Source organism: Lynx rufus, unplaced genomic scaffold, assembly GCF_022079265.1.
Source record: "Lynx rufus isolate CCGP_SWC_20201006 ecotype Redwood Valley unplaced genomic scaffold, mLynRuf1.p SCAF_14, whole genome shotgun sequence".
In the NCBI taxonomy this organism is placed as follows: Eukaryota; Metazoa; Chordata; class Mammalia; order Carnivora; family Felidae; genus Lynx; species Lynx rufus.
Genome location: NW_025814828.1, coordinates 25,981,850 through 25,999,529, shown reverse-complemented (window position 1 = coordinate 25,999,529; position 17,680 = coordinate 25,981,850). Strand labels below are relative to the sequence as shown.

Below are 17,680 nucleotides of genomic sequence, written 5' to 3'. Positions count from 1 at the left end.
GAGCCGATGTTGGATGTTTAACTGACTGAGCCACCCAGGCGCCCCAAATATACTGGTTTTTAAAATGAAAAAGTAAAAAAAATAAAAAATAAAAAAATAAATAAATAAAATGAAAAAGTAATACATACACATAGTAGAAATTTTACAAGGGGATGGAGTGAAAAGTAAGTAAGACTCATTCTCAAAAGGCAATTGTTTCTTTCCAGTTTCTTGCATATCCCTATAGAAGGATACTTATTTGTATTTATATAAATTGGAGCATATTATGTGTTCCTGCTAAACAATGTAACTTGGAGACCTTTTGCTATGATTAGATATAAAGCCACATGATTCTAACAACTGTGTAGCATTGTATACAGTTCTACATTTATTTAGCATACTGTCCTATTTATGACTATTTTTTCCAGGTGTTGACTTTCTTAATGCTGCCACAAATACCTTTTCACTTTTTTTGTGTGCCCAGGTGTAAACCTGTGCCATGAGTGAATTTATACAAATGAAATTATTGGGTCAGAGGGTACGAATATTTCAAATTGGGGAAAAATACTTCAACAGATACTGGGAAACTGCCCTCTAAAAATGTCTATAATCTCATCACTAACGCAGGAGAGTGCCTGTCTCCCTACAACCTTGCCCACTGGGTGTATTATATCATTTTTTACTTTGGTTAATTTGTGAGGGAAAACGGTTTTCGTTAGCATTTTTTAAAATTCTGAGTACAAACCTGAGAATACTTCTTAAATATTATAGCTCAGCGAGCTCAGTGACGAGACAGAGAATTTTTGTAAATCCCATTGGACTCGGGCTCTCTTTTGGTGAAGGGATCCCAGAGAATTTACTGTTAGAGTACATTTATGCGGATAGGGTTCTTCTATAAAGGGTAGCAATCAACTATTTTAACAAGAGACAGTTTCATAGATAGGTTTCATTTTTTGAAAAAGGGGAAGAAACACCATTCTGTGGCTCGATGTGGGTTTGTCAGTTACTGCCTCCCCGCTTCCTGGGACTTCCCACTGTTTTTGAGCACAAATCAGACTCGAGCAAAAACAACTCTTTCCATGGGATCAGCTATAAGAAGAATGGCCGTACAAAGAGCAGCTTAGTTTCGTGGAAGGCTGGTGGACATTTCTGGAAAAAGCACAGCTGACTTACTTGCCCCTATATGGTCATTTGCTGTTTCCTCCGGACCAAAGGAGCAGATTGGTTCGCGAAGGTAAGAGAAAGGAGGCAACAGGCCCTCTAACTGCCAATCCTTCTGTCACCTCTCCTCTCACTTGTTGAGTCGTTTACCACCAGAGACCAGATGCCATCGCCTCTCAGATGCTTTCCTAGTTGAGCAAGTCACAGGTGAGCGGGAGGTTCAGCAAGCATTCGAGGGAGTGGACGACAGTCGGGAGAAATGAAGCCAAATGCTCCCTTCTCTTACCCCCTTGCGTTCACATTTTGGGCGGTTCTGAAATGTTGTGTGTTTTTTTTACCCCCCAAATTGGACGGGTCGGATCACGTGTTTGTTGTGTAACTGATACGGTGCTTGTTCAGAAATTGCTGCACAGAACCAGCTTCCACGTTCTGAAAAGCAGGCCTCAAAACCTGACCAGAACTTTGCAGGGACAGCACATCTCTAGAATACAGCGATAGAGTTCTAGAGACGAGGACAATGACAGTAAGCTCCAGTTGGCTTTGACTCTCGATGATTCATTCCGAGAGCTTGAGCTAAGAGTTTTCCTGTGCGGCAGGGCACATTCAAAGCCAACGTGACAGCCAGGGCTGTTACTTTCCGAGTTGCCACCGGGCTCATTTGGGGAAAGTCTACCTGTTGGTATCGAAGGCGGCACGTACAGGGGGGCTTTCGCGTGAACTATCGTTACATCTGCTCCAACGAACTCCTTCTTGCGCACATCCATCTTTGTTGTGGTATGGACCTGACTTGGCCAGAATATTCGTACTGATATTTTTGGAACATTTCCTGCAAAGGTCAGTGTAAGAACAGTGTGTTTCTGGGCTTGAAAAGCTTCTCGTCGGAGTGGAGAGTATTTGAAATTTGGGTGAAAATCGTTCACATTGTAACGGTAATTCAGGGGATGTACAAAGGCAAGGGCGCTAAGTCTCCTATCAAAGTGGTGTTTCAATAGCTACGTCCGCTCCAGCTACTGAACCGTTTCTAATCACACATCGCATACTTCATGATTAGCTCAGATACATAAGATAACATGGATGGAACTGGAGGGTATTACGCTAAGCGGAAATGAGTCAGCGAGCGCAAGACACATATCTGTGATTTCACTCACATGTGGATTTTAAGGTGGGTGGGGGGGATGGGTCCTCCCAGTTTTTCTTTTGCAAAGTTTCAAAACCTGTATTAAAATGCAAAGAATAGTACAACGAACACCCATGCTTCCATCATGTAGATTAATCGGTTGTAGCTATGTTGCTATATTTACTTTCTCACTCTCTTGCTCTCCCTTCATCTATATACACACACGCACACATATATATGTACACAGTTCCCTTGGTGACTTTAGGACATGTGTCACCCCCAAATCCTTGAGCCTGGATGCTAAGAGAAAGGGCAGTCTTCCCCATAATTACACTGCTAAGGAAATGTAACACCAAGACCATTCTTTCAGATATGATTCATACTGAAATTTTTCTTCCCAATTTTATTTTCTTCCCAATTTTGTTTTCTAAATTTAGAATGCAGTCAAGTACACGGTATGGCATTTTGTTGCTGGGACTACAACGAAGTAAATGATAGTGCTAACAGACGCAAGATAATTCCATTAATAATGATTAGCAATTATAACACCAGAGAAATTTAACATCAGTCAACATTATCAGCATCACTTATCTTTTGATTCCTCTCATTTTGTGTCAATCCAAAAAAGTGATCGTGGGCTTTAATCTTTTTCGTTTGTGAGATGTCAAGACCCAGCATGAAGAAAATCCCAACTAAGACAAAAACATATTTACAAATTTTCTGCCCTCAAATCTACAGTTTCTGTAAATAAGAAAATTCACACACCCAGAGAAAGCCCTCGGAAGTAGAACTGAACAAAAAATTATTTACTTGGTGAGGTTCATATGGAAAACAGAGGCCTTTGGACTTTATGATCTTAGCCATCAAATCAGACCCGCACAAGTTAAGAATCACTTCATATTTGAAAGAAGAGATGACCCCCCAATGATTTCTTTTGTTAACAGGAATTGACATATGGATGAGAGATACTTTAGAGCATTTGTCCAAAGAGGACATAAGAGGAATGAATATAAACCAAGGTATATGATGAAGAAAATGCTTATTTCTAGCTCTAAACTATGTGTACTTTCAAAGGTAACGGTAAGCAAACTACGGGAGCTTTTTAATGTGGGGAGATCTCTCCTGAAGAAACTTTGTTTTGGGTAAAAAGTTCTCGTATCGTTCGCTGGAAAACCAAACGCATAAGATAGATTTACCGATGATGGCGAAACAAAAGAACATTCAAGTTTTTCAGGGATAACCTTTTGGCGGTTTATTCACAAGATTCAAAGATCAAGATCTTTAAAAAATAAGGGCTGGAATTAGGGGATTTAGGATTTAGACTACAGGAAAAACAGGCAAAGAGATGAAACGGAGTATTTTGAGGATTTGGGGGTATTAAACAAAATAACATCTCTGATAGGTCACCTACACATAATCCTAATAAGACAGTGCTTCATCCTCAAATTTGAGGCAAAAATAAATTTGCTCATCCGATCGGCAAATTAACAGTAATACTCTGTTGAAGGATGTCGGTGCAACAATTAATCTCAAACCCTGCTGGTCGGAGAATAAGCTGGCCCAAGCTACTTGAAAGGAAATTTGCAAGAGCTGTGAGGCAGTAATTCGGCTCCTTCACATCTGGCCTAAGGAAAAACACTCACGGAGGTACATGCAGTGATTACGCATAATAAAAAAGCAATAAAAACCTCAATGTCCAGTTTCAGAAATGATTTGCTGACCTAAGATGTGCCTGTTCCTGTATTTTGTAACTGCTGCCTCCACGTGGCTCTGGAGATCTTTTTTTTTTTTTTTAAAGTTTATTTATTTTGAGACAGAGAGAGAGAGAGAGAGAGAGAGAGAGAGAGAGAGAGACAGAATCCCAAGCAGGCTCTAGGCTGTCAGTGTGGAGCCCAACATGGGGCTCGATCTCATGAACGGTGAGATGGTGACCTGAGCCGAAATCAAGTCGGACGCTTAACTGACCGAGCCACTCAGGCGCCCCTGGAGGTCTCCTCTGCACCCGTCTCAACCGTCCCTCAGATGTCTTAGTTCACGTGGGTGCCAACTGCCCTTCGAGAGACGATTCTGTTTTGCCACCCTATCAGCCCCAACCCCCCAACCTCCCACCAACCCCCAAACTTCTTGCTTTCCTTTTGCTGTTTCCAGTTACTCCTTCTTTCAAAGGACTATCCCAATGACTCATTTCCCTGATTTATTTAAGGTAACAGATGATTTTGCTCAAATTCCATGCAATCCTGATAAACATCTTGGGGGCAGGGACAGAAATAACCTAGAATCTCTAGTTCCAGGGCAAGGATGCTGAATGGATGGCCAGGGGCTCTGAAATGTTGATAAATGAGATTTGAAGGGTATGGGTGGTGAAACAGGGCCTGGATAGGGAAGCAGGGCTCTCAGGACAGAAACACACATACACACACACACACACACACACGAAATAAAAATGCACAAATGCTTGCAGAGGGCGCGAAGGTGTGGAGAACTGGGAACACAGATAAGGACCACGTAGCACGAGGGCCTAACATACGGGGACTTTCTCCTGGAGGTCATGGGGTAATGTTGATATTTAAGTGGCGCATCTCTTTGTCGTGATGAATCACTAAATTATACACCCCTGAAATGAATATTATGCTGTGTGCTAACTAAAACTTCAATAACTTGAAACATGAAAAAAAAATAACGTATCTGTAATATTAAATTATTCTGTGATTGTAAAATAAAGGGCGAGATGATGCCACCTTGCAGCAGGGCGAGTGGTTAGGGAAAATGTTGACACAGATGAAAAGACCAGAGAGGATGAATTATTTGTGTGCCTCGGGCCCACTCTGGGGCACGCGTTGATGGCTTTCTTGGAGCTTTTCTTTCTGTATTTCACTGTTCCCAGAGCACTTTGGGAACACTTTGTCCCTAAGTGTTGTTGTTATTCTGTACTCTTTTTTTTCTTTTTAAAAAAGTTTATTTATTTTGAGAGCATGCATGCAGAGAGAGAGAGAGAGAGAGAGAGAGAGAGAGAGACAGAGAGTCGCGAGCAGGCTCTGTGCTGTCAGTGCAGAGATCAGTGTGGGGCTCGAACTCACAAACTTTGAGATCATGACCCGAGCAGAGGTCAAGAGTCAGATGCCCAACCCACAGAGCCACCCAGGTGCCCCCAAGTGCTGTTCTTTAGAGTCAGAGTCAGGGTTGTTGGAGTCAGGGTGGATACCCCTCTCTGGGAAGGACTAACTGCTTGTCACGACTGCTTGACGTTAACTGCTCTCAACAAGGCAGTAGTGTGACATATTTGACAAACAGACCATGTCCTTTGAGTTCGTAAATTTGGACTTGAATCTTGCCTCCAGCACTGAGTTCTTTGTGACCTTGGGAAGGTCATTTTTCAAACCTCAACCTCAGTTTCCTCATTAGGAAAATCCAAATTATGATAAAAGCGAACATGCAGTGTTACTGAAAAATTGGGCTTAGGGGCACGTGGGTAGCTCAGATGGTTAAGCGTCTGATTCTTGATTTCGGCCCAGGTCATGAGGTCATAGCTTGTGGAACTGAGCCCCGTGTGCGGCTCTGCGCTGACAGCCCAGAGCCTGCCTGGGATTCGCTTTCCCTCTCTCTGTGCCCCTCCAGTGACTTAGGTCAAAACCATGGCAACCATGGTTCATGAATCAAATTGGCCTTTTGCCTGTTTTTCTTTTTCTTTTTAATGTTTATTTATTTCGGAGACAGAGAGAGACAGAGCATGAGTGGGGGAGAAGCAGAGAGAAAGGGAGACACAGAATCCGAAGCAGGCTCCAGGCTCTGAGCTGTCAGCACAGAGAGTGACGGGGGGCTCGAACTCACAGAGTGTGAGATCATGTCCTGAGCTGAAGTCAGACGCTCAACCGAGGCGCCCCTTGCCTGTTTTTCTAAATAAAGTTTTATTGGAGCACAGCCACATCCATTTGTTTACATATGGTCTATGGCTGCTTTCCTGCCATGATGCAGAGTTGAGCAGCTGTGGCCGAGACTTAAAATGTTAAATATGTGGCCCTTTATAAAAAAAAATTTCCTGATCCCTAACTTGGGTTTTTCCAAATGTTTCCTGTTGTAAAGTTCTCCCCTCTTTATGTTTTCTCTTTGAACTCACGCTTGTCTTGTTTGCGTGCAAATTAAAAGTATTTCCATGTGCAGAGTATAACAAGAGTTTTCTGAGAAACGCTGTAAATGCTAGCACAGAAAGAAGAATTTATATTGCAGTTTCTTCTGAAATGCAAGTAAATGATTTAACAAGGTACTGCACTTTAGCACATATTTCTAAGATGTGAATTTGCAACTAAGGTTAATTTTGGTATTCCCCTATTCTGGTAATGATTAATGTAGGCTAAATTTGCCTGGAACATCTCATCTGCAAAAGTCCTTGGATGTCTTTTCCGTCACACCTAGTTATGGGCAATTCTAAATATATCTCTCTGTCTTCTCTGTGATGAGAAACAAAAATTCAATGATAAAATATCTTGGAACAATTAAAATAATCCATTGGCTCAAGTTTCAGGGTGTCAAATGAAATTCACTGTAAAACATGGCTTAGCATTTGTTTGGAGTATACCTTTCATAATACTTTTGAAGAGATTAATGTCATAAGAATTTCACAAATAGTCAGTGACATTTTTTTAAATGCTAACCACCAAAATCAACTCAAATAACATTCTTTATTTCTCTACTTTTAAATTTTAGGATGTCACGATACGCAGTATTGTTTTCACTCTAATGGTACATTAAAGGATTTTATGAATATTAAATGAGTTAATGTAAGTTTAATTTTTGTTGATAAATTTCACACATTGCCTAGCTTTAGAGCAGGCTTTCAAAAGCTGTTTTAGCATGCTCTCTGCTGCCCTCTGCTGCTAATTTTCAGAAACTGATTTTTGATTCCGAGCAACGCTCGCTTACACTCTCTTAATATATGCTTATAAACTCATGCAATATTCAAGCTTGAGGTGACTCTACCGATAATTTAATCCTACATGATTCATCTGCAGATCAGAAGTTGAGTCTCTGTGATCTGAAGCAACATGTGAGTGTGGGCTCGTTTTCTGACTGCCAACGTTTGAACGTCTGGTGGTTTTGGACATGTTACTTAATTTTGACCTCTATATAATGAGCATAATAATACTACCTACATCTTGGAGTCTCTGCGGGGATCCAGTGATGTAGTACGTAAAAAGCACTTAGGATACTTTGTGGGTTGTAGCCACTAGTAATGTGAGCTATTTTATTGACTTGTCATTAAAAAGACTAAAACCGTAGCTAATGACAAGGTCAAAACCAGAATTCTGGTCTCCTGACCACTAATTCAAGAATTTTCTTTTGCACTAGTCTGAAGATATGATGAAACTTGACCTTTTTAAAGTAGGCTCCACGCTGGGCATGGAACTCAATGTGGGGCTCGAACCCACGAACCCTGAGATCATGACCCGAGCCAAATCCAAGAGTCAGACGCTTAACCGACTGAGCCACCCAGGCTCCCCTCCCAATATAAATTTCTAATGCGCACACTTGGAAGATGATTTCACTGTCGGTTGTAAGGAGTCTCTCCAACGGGCTCCCCGCCTGAATCTCCAATGCACCGTTAGACACTTGCGCTCAGAAAGGTCATCTCGTGGGAGACTCAAGAGGAACTAAACCGAACCCATTAGCTCACTTTCCAGCCTTTCTCCTGATCTCTTCATTTGGGTCAGCGCTGGTGCCATTTCCCAGCAGGCCCGGACTCAGTCACTTTTTGTTCCTCTCTCTCCTTCATTTCCATGTCCAGGGATCTCGGTGTCTCAAGTTCATTCCTTCTCTTCCTCTTTTGCTACCTCCCTCCCGGGTTCCCGTCTCAGGCTCCTCAAGGGGGGATGAATCCAGCACCCGACTGACAGATTGCATGAGCTGTCAGAGCTTGCCGTGGCCCGCCGGGTACACCGCGTGTCTTCAGCCCTGCGTGTCCCAACTTACCTCCTCCACCGGACGAGTCTTTTCCTTTAGCCAGGAGTGCATCCCTCTCTAGAAATTAGGGCCTATTTTCCGCTTTTTCATCACTGGACTTACCGCTTTCTGCCCTACTGGTCTGCCTTGGGCCCCACACATCAGAACGCTAGCATTCCCGTTCCATCAGAATCAAGCTATCGACAAAGCTCTCGGATGATGACAAACAGTGCAAAGGGCCCATTATTCCAAACGAAATCCTAGACCCTCCTCCTTCATTGCTATGAAGGAGATTATCTGGACTACTCATAAACATCAGCCGCATAAAATGCAAGAGGACTCCAGTCGCGCTGATCATTTGGTCTGAGAAGAAATAGGATACATAGTGGGAGACTTGGGGTAGGGCTGAATGGGAACAAGGCTAATAAAGAGTGACTGTGAAATTTTAGTAAAAGCCTTAAGTGACCGTGACTTGGAGAAATAATGCTTGCATCCCACCTAGATTGGCGTCCGTTACGGACGACGCGAGAATCACACAGGTCTCTGCACTTTCGTGGACTTCTCCTCTCTCTGCAGTGACTTTTCCCTTTTCTCATGCCTCTTCAGATCTTTCTTGTTCTTTTTTGTTGTTGTTGCTGTTTTAGAGAGAGAGTGAGCGGGGCAGAGGGGCAGAAGCAGAGAGAGAAAGAAACCTAAGCAGACTCCACGCTCCGCGTGGAGCCCAATGCCAGGCTCGATCCCACGACCCTGGGATCATGACCTGAGGCGAGATCAGGAACCAGACGCTCAAGTGACTGAACCACCCAGCCCCCCCCCCCAAATCCTTATTGTTCTTTAGGACCAAATAAAAGTTGACATTTTACACAGTGATTTTTTTTTCTCTCTTCTTCACCCTCAGGATGTGTTGTATCTTTAAGCACAAACCCAGCTGTACAGGAAGGGCCCGTGTCTTTCCCCACCCTCTTTGTGACTTTAAAAATATCTGTGTTTAGTTTTTATTTTCATTAAGAAACTAACCCAAGTTACACAGGAACATAACTGGGGTCAAACGATCCTAAGAACAGAAATCCCTGTACCTCTTTTCCAAAAGCAACTACTTTCATCTCCTTTTTACGAATTATTTAGTATTTACCTCCATTTCTTTTTAAGTAGTATGCTTGTATTCCAACTTCCGGATTTTTCAGTTCGGGACTTTATTTGTTGACTTGTCACTAACCACATAATGATTTAGTTTTGTTTTTTTTTTTTTAACTCCCCTCGCTTCTACCAAGAACATGCAACCTTGGCCTACCAAGTACAGGCTAAGTCAGTGCCCCCTGACTACACGTACTGGCCGCCCAGTCTGGACACATAGGCCGATGCCTAAGCCAATTTTTATTGATATCTCATTATTGGACGTGATAGAGTATTTTAATTTTTTTTAATGTTTATTTATTTTTGACAGAGAGAGAGAGAGAGAGAGAGAGAGAGAGAGAGAGAGAGAGACAGAGCATGAGCGGGGGAGGAGCAGAGAGAGAGAGGGAGACACAGAATCCGAAGCAGGCTCCAGGCTCCGAGCTATCCGCACAGAGCCCGACACGGGGCTCGAACCCACAGACCGCGAGATCGTGACCTGAGCCGAAGTCGGACGCTCAACCGATTGAGCCGCCCAGGCGCCCCAATACGTGATAGAGTACTATCTTTGTCTCCCGATTTGCTGTCATCCTGTGACTCTAAAACCACACTCTTTTCTTGCACCATTTTTCTTAAATTTTGAGTTGGAGTTTATAATTGCCTGGATTTGTGTGGGCGGATATGGTGGCCCCATGTGGCAATTTAAATTAAATGAAAATGTCACTCAGACTAGCTCCATTTGGCTCACTTACTAGTCATAAGGGGCTCTCGGTTTTCATATTGGACATATTGCCAGAGAAACCTATGTTAGATGCTACCTTCACCACCTCAGAGACGACCCAAGAAACCACACTATTCAAACAAAAATAGCTTTAAAAAATTTCCTTGAACCATTCACACAGGGGTTCTAGACTTCCCCCAACAGCGATGGAAATATTAAAAGGAAGTTGCACATAATCTTAGTTTCAAAATAACTAAACAAAAAGTGTCTCAGGTGAGGGTCCCATGTCATTACCAAATAGCTAAAAGTTTACGCCCCTGATTTTTTTTTTTTTTTTGCTACCTCCTCTCCAACAGCCCTTGAAAGGAGTACAGAGATGAATGAATCAGATGTTGCTCCAGAATTGTTGCCGTGACACTGAATGACAGTGGTCATCTTTAAATTTCAATTCGACTTGCCTGTCTTCAGCATTTTAAAGTTTTGTTGTCAACTTCACTATCTTCTAAGCCTGTACTGTCCAAGAGAGCGCCACGCGGCATTTTAAATTAATTTATTTTTTTAAGTTTATTCATTTTGAGGGAGAGAGAGAATGAGAGAGGACATGTCAGGAGGGGCAGAGAGAGGAGAAAGAGAGCATCCCAAGCAGGCACCGAAGTGCCACTACAGAGCCCGACGCGGCCCCTGAACCCACACAAGCCATGAGATCGTGACCTAAGCCGAAACTAAGAGTTGGACGCTTAACTTCCAGGGCCGCCCAGGCACCCCCTGAATTAACTGAAATAAAACTGAAATTCAGTTTCAGTAGCTACATTTCAAGCGCTCAGCAACCATTCAGTAACTGGCTACCGGTTAACATTCTGGACAGCACAGACAGAGATCATTCCGTCGTTTCCGAAAGCTCTGTTGGACAGCACAGGTCCAGATTTTTCAGGTGCTGACACCTTCCTAATTCACCCCCAAGTCCACAGCCAATTATATAAGTCTTACTTCATGGTGCTCAGACTTACTAAGTTGTCTTCGATTTCATCTTCCAATCCAGAAGCCTTCGGGTCTGTTCCAACCTGGCAGCTGGCCTTTTGACCCGTGATGCAGCTTTCATGCCACACTGTCCTTCCACTTTCCTCCCGGGCAGGACGCTGGCACATCCTGAACCTAGGACAAAACACAGGGGGCCTCAGTCCGGAGCACTCCCATCTTCTCTTCCTAGTCCTGGATACCCCTCGCCCTCAGCCCCCACTTCTGACCTCAGCACATGGCCCCAACAAAAAGCTACCCCTTCATCACCTGCTGGGTCTGGGCGTGTGTGTGCGCCCAGTCCCTAAGTTGGCATGAGTCTTAACGGATTAGGAGAAAAGCCTGTGCCGACTTTCAGGCTGTCCCTGGGCAATGTGAGCGGACAATTCTGAGGTCCGGAGTTCCATGACAGCTGGTTGGGCTTCCTCACGTTGGCCTCTAGAGCGCCATACCACGTTGGGATGGGCATACTCAAGGAGGGACAGAGTGGGGTCCTTTACACTGCAGGGTTTGATAGAGGGGCTCAGGCTATCCCACTCTGAGGGCTCCCTGTTCACTGATTCACTTACTCCTTTCAGCGGAGCACATCTTCCACTGACTTCCTGAGAAAGGTGTCTGGGAGATGAGCTATTTGAGACTTGTGCTTAAAAAAAAAATGTCTCTATTATTTTGGGACGCCTGGGTGTCTCAGTCAGTTGAGCATCTGACTCTTGATCTCATTTCAGGTCATGATCTCACGGTTCGCGAGATCAAGCCCGGCGTCAGGCTCTGCTCACAATGCGGAGCTTGCTTGGGATTCTCTCTCTCCCTCACTCTCTCTCTCTGCCCCTTTCCTGCTTGGGCTCCTCCTCAAAAATAAATAAACTTAAAAAAAATCTCTATTTTATCCATCTACTCGATTGATACTTTGGTCATGAGATTCTAGATTGAATACAAATTTCATTCAGAAGTTTTAAATGATTCTTAAAAATTTATTTATTTTTGAGAGAGACAGAGACAGCATGAGCTGGGGAGAGGCAGAGAGAGAGAGAGAGAGAGTGAGAGAGAATCCCAAGCAGGTTCCACGATGTCAGCACAGAGCCCAATGTGGGGCTCGAACTCACGAAACCGTGAGATCATGACCTGAGGTGAAACCAAGAGTCAGACGCTTAACCAACTGAGCCCCCCAGGCAACCCTCTTTCAAAACTTTTTAGATATTGTTACTTAATCTTCTTGCTTCTCATGTTTCTGTGGAGAAGTCTAAACATTCTGGGTCTTAGGTTTTTTTCTTCTTTTTTCTCTCTGGAAACGTAGAGTGTTTTCTCTTTTTCCCAAGTGTTCGTTTCACAATAACAGGAAGGGAAGTATAGGGAAAATGGGTATTTATCCAGTATTTTGTAGACTCACAGCCTTTCGTTGTGGAAAATACTCTTTAATTGTGTAAATTTCACTCTTCTTTCCCTTCTGAGCCTTCTAGTGCTCAGATAATGAATCTCCTGGACTGGTTTTCTAGTTTTGTCTCTACTATTTTTCATCTTGTATTTTTGTTCTTCTTTGAAAATGGGAGTTTGCCTCAACTTTGTCTTTCAATCTTTCTACTGAGTTTTAAAATTCTCTAACATTTTTAACTTGTAAGAGGTTCAGAATGTTTTTCTATAGCATCCTAATTTTAAAGATTGTAATGTTACTAACCTTTCCCTTTGAGATCATTGACAGTAGTTCATGCTCCACCCACCCAGAATTCACTCCTCTAAGTGGCTGTTTCTGTCTCTCTCATTCAGAGCTTTCTTTGGATATTTCAACATTCTACCCACAGTTAAGAATGGAGATCCAAAAGGCTCAGTGGGCTCTTGTGTTCCCCAGAACAGCCTTCTCCAAATCCCGCCTAGAACGTGGATGCCCCTGTGCCAGCATTCTGGAAGCTAAGAGGGGAGGTCATGGATCTCACAATCCAACATGCATACGTTCACGTACTCTATTATTGGGTAATTCTACCCTCAGTTGGTATCCCATACTCCCAAGACTCTGTATTTTATTCTTCAGAGACTATATTTCAACTTTTCCTTTGGGGTTGAGAAGGGGAGACGGTCACCTGGTTATAGGGAGGGAATGAGAGAACCCTATTCCCAAAAGGTACATGGGACCACCAACTCCTGGACATGTAGGGGAATTTCAACAAGACTGGCTCTTGGAATTTTCCATGGTTCTTGTAAGAATCAGTTTTCTCAGGTCTCCAAAGACATTAACCTTTGGCTTCCTTCTTTTCAGCTGCTGAAACGTTATTGAGCTTGTCTCTTCTGTTCTCACTTTTCTTCTGAATATTAACGTTTCAAATAAATAATGTACTGTTGTTTTATTAAAGTTTGGGGAAAAAGAAAAAAAAAATACACAGATAGGCCTTACTTCCTGTATTTTCCCGGAGATCTTTGCTTTCCTCTACCTCAACTTGATCTTGCTTTTGAGCACACAGTCTCCTGAGTGATCACTGCCAATCAGGATTTCTTTAGTCACGTCAGGGCTCCCTCCTCCTTGGGTTCCCCTGTAAATTCTAGCTTGTTCGCATAGAGCTATAGGGTCAGTGATGGATATGGAAGTGCGGCCATGTTTGGTTGTCAACACGCAGTCATACTGGCATCCATGGAAACTTATCATTCCGTAGTCCCTGGTGAATAGTCTATAGATGTGTCTGCAATCTTCCCACCCCAAATCTTGGTCTTCTCCAGGTTTGGAGGCTCTGGGCGGCATGCCGGTTCGTGAGCAGACGTGAGGAGGCCACCGCAGGCCTGTCCACTCCAGCAATCGACGTGGCTGGCTCTCCTCCTTCTCCCACGCCATACTGAACAGGACAGAATTCCCTCAGATTCTCTGCTTCCCCAGATCCTATGTGGGAGGTAGGGCACAGAGCTCGTCTCTTCCCAAACCCACCTGGAGCCATACCACCTTCGTCCATGGGGGATTATATCCGCTAGCTTGCTGTTGATGCATAAATACCGTGCCCTGAATCCCTTGGGGGCTCCGGGTTCTCAAGTTGAAAAGCTCAAGCCACGTTGTCCCAAAAGCCATTTTTCTAAAACTGAATTCTGCCCAGAGCTCCAGGAGCTTGTTCATGAACTCGAAAGGAGAGAGTTACGTTGTTTTTTCTTTTTTTTTTTTTTTTTGGAATTTTTTTTTAATTAAAAAATTATTTATTTATTTATTTATTTACTTATTTTTTAATATTTACATCCAAATTAGTTAGCATACAGTACAACAATGATTTCAGGAGTAATCTGGTTTTCCACAATGATGTTCTGAGACCTTGAAGGTTGAAGTCCCCAGCTGCAGTCGAGTCGCTAACTTATCACCGTTAAGCCTTTAGGATACACTCTTTTGCCCTGAAAATTATCTGCTTCTCATGTATGTAAGATTTGCCTTTTCATCTTGATGTTCAGTTTGCAGGCAGAACTACACGTAGAAAGCTTCTCCAGGAAACATTTTCTTTTTTCTTATAATTATGTCTAGCATATAAGAATTACCTCACAGATTTGTGGGAAACCTTTAACTTTGTATCTTTGTGGTATCTAACAGTGGGTAGAATATAGTAACCATTTAATTGATATATTTACTGAATAGATCTCCAGGTAGTTCCAAAAGGGAAAATAAACACTGAAGGTACGACCTTTACAAAATTAAAACAATTATACTAGTTTTCTTAATCATATTCTTTTTATAATATTACCCTGACACAATTAAAAATTCTCTTGGGAAATGACTCTGAATACATAAGACAGTAAAATGTAAAAATAGGACCCTCTGTTAAGATACAATTATTGCCTAATTTCACTTTTCAATTTCAGGCTCAAAATGCCACAGCGTTCCTTTTTTAGCAAATGCAGCTGCTAGTTTCCAGTCTGTTCTAGCCACTCCAGACTCCAGGGACAACCGTGGAGCGTGGGGAGGGGAGGCGGGTGTAGCCAAAGCCCGAGGTCAGGAAAGCTCCCTGGTAACTAGGGGAGAGGTAGACAGATCAGCTGGGGACAGACGTTTCTAGGATATGGTAGGGTGAGAAGGAGGCGGGAGAGAGCAAGAAACTTATCCCGGGCTGCAAAGGTGGGGGAGGCTCCCCGGTCCTTCGTGACGGGCTGGTAGTGAATTATTTTCCTATCTGCCAGTGCTGTCCATTATTTAATTGAAGTTCACCAATATCTTTCAAGTCGCTACAAAAATGCAAACAATTGTGCTAGCTGCCAGGGGTAAATACAAAGAGGAGTAAGACACAGCCCTTTTCAGCAGAAGGTGCCACAAGTTTCTCAACGTTTTCCCTATAACGCACTAGCCGCTTCCCCGCTTTGCAGCTTCTCATTCTCCATTTTCTCTGGGGCAGAAGGCAAACTCTGCCGCCTCTGACTCCCAAGGCGCTCCGAGCCCCAAATCCAATCTCTTTCCCAGCCCCTTCTGCTTATATTCAGCATCTTGGTATATGGTGAACAGGCTATGCCACCATATTCTCTTTGAACTCCGTGTGGGGCTGAAACTCCCCCTTATTTTTCACCATTTAGCTAAAAGGCCACCTTCTCTAGGACACGTCCTTTGACTTCTCTGCCTTTGCCCCAGGCTGTGTTAGGGGCCCTTTCTGGACTTCCACGGTGCCCATCCCTGTTACAATTCTCAGTGATATCTCATTGGCATTGTTTGTCCCCCAGTTGTTGTCGCCTGGTAGAACCTTCTTGAAAGACGGGACTATGTCCTACTCATCTTTTGATCTCTAGCATATGCCACAGTTCTGGCACACAGCAGGCACCTAATTATTAATGGTGTGGTGGATGAATGAATCACTTCCTTTATTGTCATTTTTCATCTATCAGCTACCTTTTTTTTTTTTTTCACAATTCCAATCTTCATTTTCCCCGTCGTTACTTATCAACTCTCTTTCCAGGATGCTGTCAGAAGGGTATCTCAGCGGACTTGCCTACCAGAAGGACATCCACTGGAGCTGTTCATCTTATAATGAGCAGGTGGCTGAGGAGGAAGAAGAGACAAAATCTGCCACTCAGTCCTATTGCTCTGTGGATGAGACTCAAGTCCGAAGTCTGTACGTGAGCTGCAAATCCTCAGACAAGTTTATGTCTTCAGTGCACGCGCGAGAGAGCCAACACAGTGGAAAGCAGAGAACCGTAATGCTGCAGACAAACCCCAATCCTGTGTTTGAAAGCCCCAGCTTGGCTGCAGTGGAAATATGTAGAGACTCGAGCAGAGAGACCTACTTGGTTCCACCTTCCTGTAAGAGTATTTGCAAGAATTACAATGACTTACATATTGCAGGTGACCAGGTGATGGCTATTAACTCAGTGACGACGGATTTCCCCCCTGAGAGCAGTTTTGACTATGGCCCTTTGCTGAAATCATCTGAGATTCCTTTGCCCATGGAGGATTCCATTCCCACTCAGCCCAGCGACTTTCCCCAGAAACCTATCCAGCGGTATTCGTCGTACTGGAGAATAACCAGCATCAAAGAGAAAAGCAGCCTGCAAATGCAGAAGCCAGTTTCTAACGCAGTGCTGAACGAATACTTGGAGCAGAAGCTGGTAGAATTATACAAGCAGTACATTATGGACATTGAGTTTCATGACAGTTCTCCCACCCAGATTCTGGCGTCTGAACTCATCATGACAAGTGTGGATCAAATTAGTCTCCAAGTGTCCAGAGAGAAGAATCTGGAGACCTCCAAAGCCAAGGACATAGTCATCAACTGCCTATTACAGCTAGTATCGGGTGAAATTAGCACACCTAGTCTCCGTATTTCTCAGTACAGCAACGTCAATCCATAGAGAGAAGGCTGGCGGCCCTCCTTCTCGACTCCTCCAAATGAGAGCAACACTTCCTTCATTTATTCTGAGAATGTGCAGGAGGTGGGGGTGAAGGGGAGTCCAGAGCTAAAAAAAAAAGCAAGGTTGGACAGAGGTCAAGTGTGAATTCAAAGAGCATCCAGAAAGACTCATTGCAAAGCAAAGGTCGTATAGCAACAAAGCACAAATAAAAATGATCCACGGGCGCCTGGGTGGCTCAGTCAGTTAAGCCTCGAACTTCGGCTCAGGTCATGATCTTGCGGTTTCTGAGTTTCAGCCCCACGTCGGGCTCTGTGCGACGGCTGGGAGCCTGGAGCCTGCTTGGATTCTGTGTCTCCCCCTCTCTCTGCCCCTCCCCCGCTCATGCTCTGTCTCTCTCTCTTTCTCTCTCCTTCGAAAATAAATAAAAACATAAAAAAAAAAGATCCAAAAAGTAAATGTATGATTCACTTAAAGAGTAGACGAGAGGGGCGCCTGGGTGGCGCAGTCGGTTAAGCGTCCGACTTCAGCCAGGTCACGATCTCACGGTCCGTGAGTTCGAGCCCCGCGTCAGGCTCTGGGCTGATGGCTCAGAGCCTGGAGCCTGTTTCCGATTCTGTGTCTCCCTCTCTCTCTCTGCCCCTCCCCTGTTCATGCTCTGTCTCTGTCCCAAAAATAAATAAACGTTGAAAAAATTAGCGCAATTATTTATTAAAAAAAAAAAAAAAAAAAAAAAAGAGTAGACGAGATGAAAAAGCAGCCCAGCCAAAGAACATCCACCACGGAAAGACAAAAATGCAAAGGTTTCAGGGTAAAGAGTTATTGTTTGTTAACCCAATTAATTCCTCCAAGTTTTT

At 43.6% G+C, this 17,680-nt stretch overlaps 1 protein-coding gene across 2 annotated transcripts; it reads left to right on the top strand.

Moving 5' to 3' along the window:
- Positions 1 to 1,001: 1,001 nt before the first annotated feature.
- On the top strand, positions 1,002 to 17,100 carry TASL (TLR adaptor interacting with endolysosomal SLC15A4). Of its 2 annotated transcripts, none has more exons than XM_047076035.1 (2): positions 1,002 to 1,213; positions 15,935 to 17,100. In XM_047076035.1, the coding sequence occupies exon 2, from the start codon at positions 15,936 to 15,938 to the stop codon at positions 16,824 to 16,826; it is 891 nt and encodes a 296-aa protein (XP_046931991.1). In that variant the 5' UTR covers positions 1,002 to 1,213; position 15,935; the 3' UTR covers positions 16,827 to 17,100. The 2 variants fall into 2 exon arrangements, with proteins under 2 accessions (XP_046931991.1, XP_046931992.1); XM_047076036.1 differs by lacking the exon at positions 1,002 to 1,213 and adding an exon at positions 13,801 to 13,910.
- The last annotated feature ends 580 nt before the right edge of the window (positions 17,101 to 17,680 follow it).

What these genes read in the sequence shown, in the direction of transcription:
- TASL (XM_047076035.1), top strand. Translation starts at nt 15,936, where the DNA reads ATGCTGTCAGAAGGGTATCTCAGCGGACTTGCCTACCAGAAGGACATC.